We start from the raw sequence: 12712 nt of genomic DNA on the forward strand, positions 1-12712 counted from the left end.
ATACATTCCATCAAACATTTTCAGACATTTAGCGTAAATGTTCACTGCTATTATGGACCACGCCCCTTTCTGGTAACAGGTATTGGGCGAGATTAAGCTTTTCTGTTAATACACTGTCTTTACAGTACAAGACTCCACCTTAGCTTTGAAGCCAAAACCTATTTCTTTTCCCCTTTCTTGATCCTGCAATTGCAACTTATTTTAAATGAGATATACTTGCATTACATATCTGCTACAGTGACATTTCCAGCGTGTGATTTACCTTCATACAGTGTAATGACATATTTATGTGAAAGCCATACTCAAAGATAAATGTAAATTTAACGAACAAATCTATCAGCAAGCCTAGAACCATGTTCCCTTATTGGTAGTGACAGAAATGATTATAAGTTCCCTGTGAGACTGCTGTTTACACCTAATTCAGCTAATTTCGTGCTACTATCAGCAGCATCTCCAGGCTCATTATTTTAATTTCAATTTCTGAACACTGCAGCTAGAGTTTTTATACATTTACTTGGTTTTGGGTTTATCTTGGTCCCAATGGGAAAGGTTGCAGGAACTTGATTTAACCATTCAGTTAATTTCATTCATTTCTGGTCTTTTGTCTTATTTTACATTTATGTTACTTAGTTTCCAATCCATCTGAACAGCAAAGAAAAGTCAGAAGAGGTAATAGGATGGTTTAAAGGTAGTCTAATTACAAAATAGAAATCTTAGAGACAAAACTGCCTCTGTTAGCAGATAAAACGAAAAATAGTGAGTGGTGGTGTACAAAGTTATAATGACTGGTAAAAAAATTTGACCTGGTTGACTGTAGATTATGGTTTAAATGTATATTTAGGATGCTCACGACAAGAAATTGTTTTTGTTCAACACATTATAACGTAAAAAAAAAAAAAAAATGCACGATGCACGTACGGAACCTACAACCTTATATTCAGTGAATATTGACGTTACTGTCAGACTATTATTTCTGATGGAACCTGGCCAAAAATTTGTAGTATACTAATAAGAGTACAGTTGTTACAGTTCCCTACAGCCTACTTTTGATCATACGACTAGTTTTACCTCAACACATTTGAAACATATTGTATTCTCCTGTACTTTCGTAATCATTCTCCTAATGCTATGAAGAATTTGCAGAAAAAATTTTGTGGGATAGGCCTGACAAAGATATAAAGCATGCCTAATCATAAAGCCTCGTTTGTCAATTCTATTTACTAGGGTACCGCGCATATATATGTGAATGCAATGCTTCATTTCATATAACAAGAGACATTGGGCGAATTTTCGTACTACGAAGTAGCAGGAACAAGAGGTAAGCTGATATAGAGCTTTAAATTAGCGACTTATACTTCCCTGCACTTGCGACCTAACATTGGTCTTACTAACAGTTGGATAGGACCGATTTAATGCTAATTACGAAAACAGGTGTTCAAACTCGATACCGCATCAAGAACTGCGATATCTGCTTTCGCTACTAATAAAGAATAGCAGGCAAAAAACTGTTGTGCTCCCAGCAGCAAATGCTTTTCGACTCATTTAGCTTTAATTTGTTGATTTTTTGTTGCAAAATATCCGACATGTTCCGTTTGTAGCCACTGATTAGTCTTAGCAGTGTATTGGAGAGCTGAGTGTACTCCTTCAGTAAACACTGCTAAATACGCTGCAGCAGTTAATGTATCACCATCGGCGCAGTCGTTCGAAAATGGCGCCCAATTTCAAGTTGGCCATAATTTCCCTTTACAGAGATTTATGCACTGCAGTTCGCACCTGCCATCTGTCGGTGGCAGTCCGTACTATGCGTGTCCGGCTACGCTGCTGCTCTCTCGCGTCACTCCTCTACACTACGTGCAGCTGGCTGGGTTAGCATCGCCATTACATCTCCTGCCGTCTTCTGCTTGCCTGGACTTCCACTGGGTAATACGAAACGTGGGAAGAATTTTTACGTGAAGCACCCTGCTTTGGCTCACGGCATTGTGCTGTTTACATCTAGTCCACATAAACCTGGAGACACTCGAAGTAAGACCCTATAACAGCAAGTTGGAAAGTATGCTTGAAATTCGATACAAAAACTTAACTAATATGCAGCGAACAAATCGATAAAGTTGCGGGTTGGGCAGAGAAGAAAATTAAACGGGAAAATAAAAGTAACCTGGGCTGCTTTACTGTAAACTCGATATAGGTTTCCCATAACGAAATTTCCTGCTGTTTCGAAAGGCGAAGTTAAGAAATGCTAACCTTCTTCAGTTTCGTGTATGTATTGTGTGTGTGTAGCCAAGCACATAGATGATAGATCATTTATCGACCGAGGAAGTTCCAGGCTGTAGTCGCAAGTACGGCTAACGAATGGAAAATTATGGGCACAGCAATTCCGATGACGTATCAATTCCAACTGCGCGATGTGCTGTTAAAACACGAACCCTTACGCCGCCCATACTATTGCATGTAGAGCATGTGCTCGGATCATATTCTCCGAGCCTCCCAAAAATTGATTCCACGTTCTAAATAAGCAAACATCAATCATTACACATCGTTCCAAGTTATCATATCTAAAGAACGCCTTACCAAGAAACTTTGTGGGCATGAAGTATACCCTTCACAAATAATGAAAAGACGTTGGCACTTATTCCTATTTTGTTACCAAACTGTAAATAAGAAATTGATATACCTGCGAAGATGTCTTACTTCCAACGTTTTCGTGCTAAACTTGCCAATGCGAAGTAAAATACGCATCGCTTGAGTACTGTAGTGTTGCTCGGTGTTGCCAACAGATGTCAGCTCAACACGCTGCCTCAGAACTGGGCTAGTTCGTTCGGGCGAAAACAAGGTCTCCCATCTTTTACCGCCATCTACAGTTCGTGATTGGCTGAAAACTTGTTGGATTGGCGGCGTACGGTTAGGTTCGTTCGAGCAGTCGCTGGCGGTCCCACGCTCTAGCGCAGAGCTGAGGTGAAATTTACAGAATGCTATTCTTTGTTAAACTACGGACTAGCAGCACACCGATTTTTTTTGTCATTTTAGCTCCTCACATGACTTTGCGTTGATACCTACAGAAGGAGATCCATATTCGGGGAAATATAACGTAGTCGCGTGCATTTCTTTCATGAAGATCATTTAAAAGGCGTTATTGTGCAGGTTTATTTACAGGACAGTGAGTGGAACCCTTTATGGCTACTTACAAGACGCCATTTATATTCGAAGATACTAAAAGTACTCCATACGCCGAGGTCTAGCCCCCTCCCCCCAAACTGTCATAAATAACTTACTATCCTTAGTTTTGGTATACATAGGCAACTGCTTTATTACATTTTCAATTATTGCTAGAATTTCGTATTCCTTCTTACTAGATTTTTGTAGCGTTGCATAGACATCAACCTGACGGGTATTGCTACATAACAGTACTACACAGTAAGAATTAAAAAAAAAGTCTATGTTAAAGTGAGCACAAAGCAAAATACTAGCGTACCCTGAGCATTAGAGTAGGCGATGAATAGGAAGAAGAAACACGTAATACTCGGAAACAGAATTAATAGCGTCCTGCTTGACACAGTCAAATCGTTTAAATGTTGTTGTTGTGGTCTTTAGTCCTGAGACTGGTTTGATGCAGCTCTCCATGCTACTCTATCCTGTGCAAGCTTCTTCATCTCCCAGTACCTACTGCAACCTACATCCTTATTTTATTTATTGTTCCGTGGGACCACATTTAGGAGAAGTCTCCAGGGTCATGGAACGAATCAATACATGAAATTATAACACGATTGTAGAAACAGATGAAATGAAATATAAGAAACATATTCAGGCGACAAGTCGTTAGTTTAAATAAAGAAAATCAAGAATGTAACACTGGAATTTGCTTAATTTTTTAGCTCTTCCAGGAGCTCCTCGACAGAATAGGAGTGGGCCATGAGGAAACTCTTCAGTTTAGACTTAAAAAGTGTTTGGGCTACTGCTAAGATTTTTGAGTTCTTGTGGTAGCTTCTTAAAAATGGATGCAGCAGAATACTGCACTCCTTTCTGCACAAGAGTCAAGGAAGTGCATTCCACATGCAGATTTGATTTCTGCCTAGTATTAACTGAGTGAAAGCTGCTAACTCTTGGGAATAAGCTAATATTGCTAACAACAAACGACATTAAAGAAAATACATACTGTGAGGGCAATGTCAAAATTCCAAGACTATTGAAAGGGGTGGACAAGAGGTTTTAGAACTTACACCATACATAGCTCGAACAGCCCGTTTTTGAGCCAAAAATACCCTTTTTGAATCAGAAGAATTACCCCAAAAAATAATCTGCTTAGTGTATTCATCTCTTGGTCTCCCTCTACGATTTTTACCCTCCACACTGCCCTCCAATGCTAAATTTGTGATCCCTTGATGCCTCAAAACATGTCCTACCAACCGATCCCTTCTTCTAGTCAAGTTGTGCCACAAACTTCTCTTCTCCCCAATCCTATTCAATACCTCCTCATTAGTTACGTGATCTACCCACCTTATTTTCAGCATTCTTCTGTAGCACCACATTTCGAAAGCTTCTATTCTCTTCTTGTCCAAACTAGTTATCGTCCATGTTTCACTTCCATACATGGCTACACTCCATACAAATACTTTCAGAAACGACTTCCTGACACTTACATCTATACTCGATGTTAACAAATTTCTCTTCTTCAGAAACGATTTCCTTGCCATTGCCAGTCTACATTTTATATCCTCTTTACTTCGACCATCATCAGTTATTTTACTCCCCAAATAGCAAAACTCGTTTACTGCTTTAAGTGTCCCATTTCCTAATCTAATTCCCTTAGCATCACCCGATTTAATTTGACTACATTCCATTTTCCTCGTTTTGCTTTTGTTGATGTTCATCTTATACCCTCCTTTCAAGACACTGTCCATTCCGTTCAACTGGTCTTCCAAGCCCTTTGCTGTCTCTGACAGAATTACAATGTCATCGGCGAACCTCAAAGTTTTTACTTCTTCTCCATGAATTTTTCTTTTGTTTCCTTTACTGCTTGCTCAATATACAGATTGAATAACATCGGGGAGAGGCTACAACCCTGTCTCACTCCTTTCCCAACCACTGCTTCCCTTTCATACCCCTCAACTCTTATAACTGCCATCTGGTTTCTGTACAAATTGTAAATAGCCTTTCACTCCCTGTATTTTACCCCTGCCACCTTCAGAATTTGAAAGAGAATATTCTAGTTAACATTGTCAAAAACTTTCTCTAAGTCTACAAATGCTAGAAACGTAGGTTTGCCTTTTCTTAATCTGTCTTCTAAGATAACTCGTAGGGTAAGTATGGCGTCACGTGTTCCAACATTTCTACGGAATCCAAACTGATCTTCCCCGAGGTCCGCTTCTACCAGTTTTTCCATTCGTCTGTAAAGAATTCGCGTTAGTATTTTGCAGCTGTGACTTATTAAACTGATAGTTCGGTAATTTTCACATCTGTCAACACATGCTTTCTTTGGGATTGGAATTATTATATTCTTCTTGAAGTCTGAGGGTATTTCGCCTGTCTCATACATCTTGCTCACCAGATGGTAGAGTTTTGTCATGACTGGCTCTCCCAAGGCCATCAGTAGTTCTAATGGAATGTTGTCTACTCCCGGGGCCTTGTTTCAACTCAGGTCTTTCAGTGCTCTGTCAAACTCTTCACGCAGTATCTTATCTCCCATTTTGTCTTCATCTACATCCTCTTCCATTTCCATAATATTGTCCTCAAGTACATCGCCCTTGTATAAACCCTCTATATACTCCTTCCACCTTTCTGCCTTCCCTTCTTTGCTTAGAACTGGGTTGCCATCTGAGCTCTTGATATTCATACAAGTGGTTCTCTTCTCTCCAAAGGTCTCTTTAATTTTCCTGTAGGCAGTATCTATCTTACCCCTAGTGAGACAAGCCTCTACATCCTTAAATTTGTCCTCTAGCCATCCCTGCTTAGCCATTTTGCACTTCCTGTCGATCTCATTTTTGAGACGTTTGTATTCCTTTTTGCCTGCTTCATTTACTGAATTTTTATATTTTCTCCTTTTATCAATTAAATTCAATATTTCGTCTGTTACCCAAGGATTTCTATTAGCCCTCGTCTTTTTACCTGCTTGATCGTCTGCTGCCTTCACTACTTCATCCCTCAGAGCTACCCATTCTTCTTCTACTGTATTTCTTTCCCCCATTCCTGCCATTTGTTCCCTTATGCTCTCCCTGAAACTCTGTACAACCTCTGGTTTAGTCAGTTTATCTAGGTCCCATCTCCTTAAATTCCCACCTTTTTGCAGTTTCTTCAGTTTTAATCTACAGTTCATGACCAATAAATTGTGGTCAGAGTCCACATCTGCCCCTGGAAATGTCTTACAATTTAAGACCTGGTTCCTAAATCTCTGTCTTACCATTATATAATCTATCCGATACCTTTTAGTATCTCCGGGATTCTTCCATGTATACAACCTTCTTTTATGATTCTTGAACCAAGTGTTAGCTATGATTAAATTATGCTCTGTGCAAAATTCTACAAGCCGGCTTCCTCTTTCATTTCTTCCCCCCAATCCATATTGACCTACTATGTTTCCTTCTCTCCCTTTTCCTACCGACGAATTTCAGTCACCCATGACTATTAAATTTTCGTCTCCCTTCACTACCTGAATAATTTCTTTTATCTCGTCATACATTTCATCTATTTCTACATCATCTGCAGAGCTAGTTGGTATATAAACCTGTACTACTGTAGTAGGCATGGGCTTTGTGTCTATCTTGGCCACAATAATGCGTTCACTATGCTGTTTGTAGTAGCTAACCCGCACTCCTATTTTTTTTATTCATTATTAAACCTACTCCTGCATTACCCATATTTGATTTTGTATTTATAACCCTGTAATCACCAGACCAAAAGTCTTGTTCCTCCTGCCACCGAACTTCACTAATTCCCACTATATCTAACTTTAACCTATCCATTTCCCTTTTTAAATTTTCTAACCTACCTGCCCGATTAAGGGATCTGACATTCCATGCTCCGATCCGTAGAACGCCAGTTTTCTTTCTCCTGATAACGACGTCCTCTTGAGTAGTCCCCGCCTGGAGATCCGAATGGGGGACTATTTTACCTCCGGAATATTTTACCCAAGAGGACGCCATCATCATTTAATCATACAGTAAAGCTGCATGTCCTCGGGAAGAAATACAGCTGTAGTCTCCCCTCGCTTTCAGCCGTTCGCAGTACCAGCACAGCAAGGCCGTTTTGGTTAATGTTACAAGGCCAGATCAGTCAATCATCCAGACTGTTGCCCCTGCAACTACTGAAAAGGCTGCTGCCCCTCTTCAGGAACCACATGTTTGTCTGGCCTCTCAACAGATACCACTCCATTGTGGTTGCACCTACGGTACGGCCATCTGTATCGCTGAGGCACGCAAGCCTCCCCACCAACGAGAAGGTCCATGGTTCATGGGCCTCGTCTTTTTACCTCTTGGTTCAAGAATCATGAAAGAAGGTTGTATACCTGGAAGAATCCTGGAGATACTAAAAGGTATCAGATAGATTAAATAATGGTAATACAGAGATTTAGGAACCAGGTCTTAAATTGTAAGACATTTCCAGGGGCAGATGTGGACACTGACCACAATTTATTGGTCATGAACTGTAGATTAACTGTATAGTACTGCTTTAAAGAGTGTGCAAGGCTTCTTGAAAGTTAACTCTCATTTAAACATTCTGACTTGTTAAGCCAGTTCTTGAACTTCATTTACAAAGTATTTAATGATGAAACTCACCAACAGCAGGAGGAGACATGCGGCAGAACTGAAGATACTGTGGGAAATTTGCATTTGCAAATCAAGATGCTGAAGAAATAGCAGGTAAGTCTTCATGCGAATGTCTCGACTGACATTATGAAAATCCGTAAATCAAATCAGTCTGTACTAAACGCACTCCTTATTATTAATCACAATTACGATTAGGGAGTAAATGGTTTAGGGTGTAAGTATAACAATTTCAGTGTTAGAATGTACAATTTTATATCCTAGCTGTGGCACATAAAGAGAAAATGCTGCAGGACAGATTTAATAAAATTATGCTGTGAGTCCTGTTTGTGGGCCAGTACAGTGAGAAAGATTTCCAAGTGCAAAGCAGCCAGTACTGATATTCTTGGATTGTACCAAAAGACTCACACTCTGAACAAAAGTTCCAACAGCATTTAAGCTTCATGCTAGATAATTTGTTCCTGTTTTTTGCCAATTGGCAGTCATTGTCACCATTTACTATCTGGTGATAATGTAAGGTTATTCGCACTCGGTCGGGTCTGATGCTACACCCATCTGCTTAGGCCCGTGACATAACTGTGATGTGGTGTGTGATGTCATGGTGGGGTTTGATGTTTTTGTCTCTGTGTTTGTAGATGGTGTGCTGTAGCATTTGGTGGCCCTCTCTTGAGTTGGATGTTGGTTAGTGAATTGGTTGACATGAATTGAATGTTTCAGGCTGCTATTGGAAGAATTTGTGCTGGTTTACTGGTGAGATACTTTGAATTTACATATTATAGCTGATGGATTAATTTTTATGTTTGGAACAATCAGTGATATGTGTTTCTTATGGTCGGAGATATAATATTAATTTTCTTTGTGTTTATGGCTACATACCAGCTTCTTACAGATTACTGGATGGGTCCGGTGCTATTTTTCTTGCAAGGTTCCCTGCATGTTACCTGCGTTGGCCAATCATGATACGTTTCGTTTGTGACGTCAGACGCGGAAAGCTTGAGCTGGAAGCCTTTGTTCATAGTTCCTTTTCTGCTGTTGTGAGGTGCGGTAGGAAGTTATTATAATCATTAAATAATGGCTCCGCAGTGGTCCAAGGAAGCAATTGAAACTTTGATATGTGCTTATAGGGAAGAACAGTGTCTGTACGCAGTGAAAAGCCCAAATTATTACAATAAACACTTGCGTGCAGAAGCACTCGAAAGAGTTGCAAGTGCCGTGTGTGTTGTTCGACCGTACACGACGAGCAAGGAGTGCTACAGTAAAATGCACAATCTACGAACTCAGTTTAAAGTGGAGCACGCCAAAGTAAAATCAACGAAAAGCAGTGGCGCTGGGATGAACGACGTAAGTACAAAACTATGAATTTTGTGTTGAATGTAGAAACCTACTACTTGCAAAAATCTGACACATTTAAGACTATTTCCTAGAAATATCACACTGAATATTCACCCGATTTTTGAAAGCACATAATCTTGAATGGTAATAGATTACGATGTAGCTTTCCCACGTACATTTTACTATGTTAATATGAACTTACAATTTTTCAGATATACAAACCATCTTTATGGTATTACGAGAAGTTAATGTTTTTGGCGGATCATTGTTTACCACGAAAAAGTACAGCCATAGGCCTGACTCAACATTCAACGACTGAGGACAATGAAAGTGAAGAGGTAAGTTACCTATTTACTTAAGACAAAAACTGAATTTCATGGGTCTTAGACACATTATAAATGCAATTACAATACTGTGCTCCACTGTCGTAGTTATTCATACAAAATCATGTAGTGGGTAGTAGTTTTGTAAAATTACTTTTGAAAATGAGGTTATTTGTTCGAAACTATTTAAGAACCATAGTAAACCCTGAAGGGAGTATTTTTTAAATTTTTTAACCTTTTAAAAATTTGAGCAAAGTAGCCCTAGTGTGGAATAGGCCTAATTTGCTTGTGGATAGGTGTCAGTTTTCTCTGTGGCTTTGATATGGTTTTATTTCTTCTGTATGATTCCCAGTCTTCATCTGAACTTCATCTGCAATTTGTTCTTATGATAGGTCTTCATCACTAGAATAATCAAGCACTGCCTGGTTTCTTCCTTCTATCAGGTTGTTTACTGGTACCTTTTACTAGTTCAGAAGCGTTTTGTGAAATTTTTAGCAAATGTTCCATTTGTTATGCATTACTGGAATTCTTTCAAATTTTGTGTGCATTGTAATTTGCATATTGGTGTGCTCTTGGCTTTTGTTTGCATTCATACCCACTGTAATAACACTAATCTCGTAAGCAGTATTCCTTTCAATGTGTTATGATTCATCCCAAGTTGCTTCAGGTGTGAAAGACAGCAATGAAAATATTGTGGAGCTATTTTGATCAAATTTGTCAGAGGGAAAAAGTTCCCTCAGTTTCCCTGAAATTGGGGCAAAGAACACCCCCCCCCCCCCCCCCACTTTTATAATAACAAAATATAGATGTTACCCCTTATGTAGTAACTGTCTCTTACATTATTTACAAAACTTCAGTATGCTCAACTGTGCATTGGTATGTTATGCATTTCATTCAGTTATAGTATTGCAATAAATTTCAGAACGTTTTGCAATTTACAGACATGCAGTCTCTCTTCTCAAAGTATGGATATACAACCATCACCACATCAAAACATCGAAGGCTGTTATAGTCTTGATGTGGATGTGCTGAACGATGTATGCATTGGGGAACAATGTGAAGAAGCAGCAGCAACATCACCACCACCACCACCACCACCACCACCTACCCATGCCACTCAAAGCAGGGATGGAAGAAGAAAGAGGCCTGGTGATGGGTACATGAGTGCTGTTGAGGTCATAGCTAATAAAATGTGTGCCAGCCAAGACCGCCAACAACCTTCGGCAGAGCTGACTATGGATAGCTGCATGATATTCATTGGTAACCTTGCAAAGGAAATCAAGAGCAGTGAAATCAAAATGCAGTTAATAAGAGACCTTGTTAATGTAACAACAGAGGCAAAACTTAAAGATCTGCAGATGCAAATGCAGAACTCGAGTGACAGTGAAATTGTGTAAGTTTGTGATTTTCATAATGTACAGAAAATAAATGGTATTTAAAATTATTTACTTTATTCCTTTCTTTCAAGTTCCCTTTAATTTCCACTAACAGCTTGGCCAACAATATCTTTATTTGTTGTGCAACATACAGTAAAGAATTATGCTAGTCATTGAATTATAAAATTGTCATTCCATTACTTCATTTATGTCATTTACTTATAGCACATCATTCCACTGCCATATGAAATATTGATAAAATAAACGTTTTTTCCCTGCTGTAAGACTTCTATTTATCTCAAACCTGAAATTTTATGAAAGGCTTAAGAGAGAAAATTTAATTGTCTCTGAAAAACAAATTTCAGCCTTTTTTCAGCAATGGTATGACTAGTTACAAATAATTAATCTTCTACTAATGACATAAATTCTATTGAGGTGGATTGATGTAGATATTTGTATAGTTCTTCTGAGATTTAATATGTACATATGTTTACAATGCTTTGTTGAACTGCTTTGAGAAGTCTGTTTTAAGGGTAACCAGAAACAAATGCGAGAAGTGTTGTAAGGTCCTTTGTCCACTTACTGCACTTAACATGAAAATGGAGATTCAAATTTAAAGGTAATATTTCTGCTAATTGAATCAGAAATCAGTTGTTTAGCAAGATCATTTTTATGATTTATGTGCATATCCTCATGGAGATGAACAGCAACTTTACCAACAGTAAATGCACTCTCAAACATTTAATGGAAATTAATGGTAAAAGTCTAATGACAGATGCAAAAAGGGAAATGTAGATAAAGAAAGCTGTAGTGTTGACTCGTGAAGTTTCTAATAATCCTAATGTTAGCTGTACTACCAACATATTTCATATTAAACCATTTTTTCAGTTTTGAAAGCAATTTTCCAGGAAGATAAATTAAATGCAATACTAAGATATCAAAGAAACCTTTGTTCATGAAGTATCAGCATCTTCGCAATAAGAAAGTGATGTATAAGAAATGACTAGAACAATTATCAATACCAATTTCGAAATTAAACCGCTAATATTGTTACATTCACTGCCATGGGGTTCCACTAGCCGAGGCAGAGCCTTGGCTATTTCTGCTAGTGGCCACATTGCAGTCAACATAAGAGACTGCCAAATAAACCATATAAGCTATGTCTAGTAAGAATTGTAAAATAGTTCAAAGAGTAAGTAAAACATTACACTGATGCAGGAAAGAGGACATTCAGTGAAATAGAACTTTCTCATTGTCTGAAAGGAATGACTAAAGTAAAATCCCTGTAACATAATTATATACTAGCAAACCCAGAAATGCTGGACAATTGTATAATATGTGTGGGAATTGGATACACATCTTTAGCACCCCTCTCTCCCCATCCTTATCTTACCACTGTATGATCTTGAGCCTTGATTGGAATGTCTCAATATGAGTAAGTGCATCCATTGAGATAACTGGTATACAGGGTATTCTAAAGACTTCTGCTACTGAGTTTTTGAGGACAATAATTTCAATGACATTTCACAATTTTAATCTGCATACGAATAGGATTACAAAGTTTTCTAATCATAACCCACAAGTGCAACTGGCCTCTTTCCTGTAAATATGATTGCTATGATGAAAACTTAGCAGCACATTTAGTATATAATTTGATTGTACATAAGTAGGAAGATTTATGATAGGGGAAACAACTTGCATAATGGTAGACATGCCAGACTATGTTGGTTGAAACACTGTGTGAATAGGTTAAGCTGTACATTTTCACAGCATACCAATTTCTTTCTTACAATAACTTTATGCAGAAAACCTTAAGACATTTATAAAAAAAGAGGAAAAATAGCCTATGTCAATATGAATGAGAGTATCAGATAAAAATACAAAACATATTGGTAAAGATCTTGCTATAGACTTTTGGTAACACCCC

At 38.4% G+C, this 12712-nt stretch overlaps 1 protein-coding gene across 1 annotated transcript; it reads left to right on the forward strand.

Annotated features, from left to right (window-relative positions):
* The first annotated feature begins 8417 nt into the window (after positions 1-8417).
* Positions 8418-10806, forward strand: LOC124720185. Its single transcript, XM_047245509.1, has 5 exons — positions 8418-8504; positions 8634-8793; positions 8879-9095; positions 9299-9424; positions 10351-10806. The coding sequence occupies exons 2-5, from the start codon at positions 8711-8713 to the stop codon at positions 10804-10806; spliced, it is 882 nt and encodes a 293-aa protein (XP_047101465.1). The 5' UTR covers positions 8418-8504; positions 8634-8710.
* The last annotated feature ends 1906 nt before the right edge of the window (positions 10807-12712 follow it).

The sequence above is a fragment of the Schistocerca piceifrons genome, chromosome 11 (genome assembly GCF_021461385.2).
Source record: "Schistocerca piceifrons isolate TAMUIC-IGC-003096 chromosome 11, iqSchPice1.1, whole genome shotgun sequence".
Taxonomy (NCBI): domain Eukaryota; kingdom Metazoa; phylum Arthropoda; class Insecta; order Orthoptera; family Acrididae; genus Schistocerca; species Schistocerca piceifrons.

Coding starts and splice junctions, on each gene's coding strand:
- LOC124720185 (XM_047245509.1), top strand. CDS start 8,711: ATGATACGTTTCGTTTGTGACGTCAGACGCGGAAAGCTTGAGCTGGAA. Junction 8,794..8,878: donor TCCTTTTCTGCTGTTGTGAG/GTGCGGTAGGAA, acceptor ATGTGCTTATAG/GGAAGAACAGTGTCTGTACG. Junction 9,096..9,298: donor GTGGCGCTGGGATGAACGAC/GTAAGTACAAAA, acceptor ACAATTTTTCAG/ATATACAAACCATCTTTATG.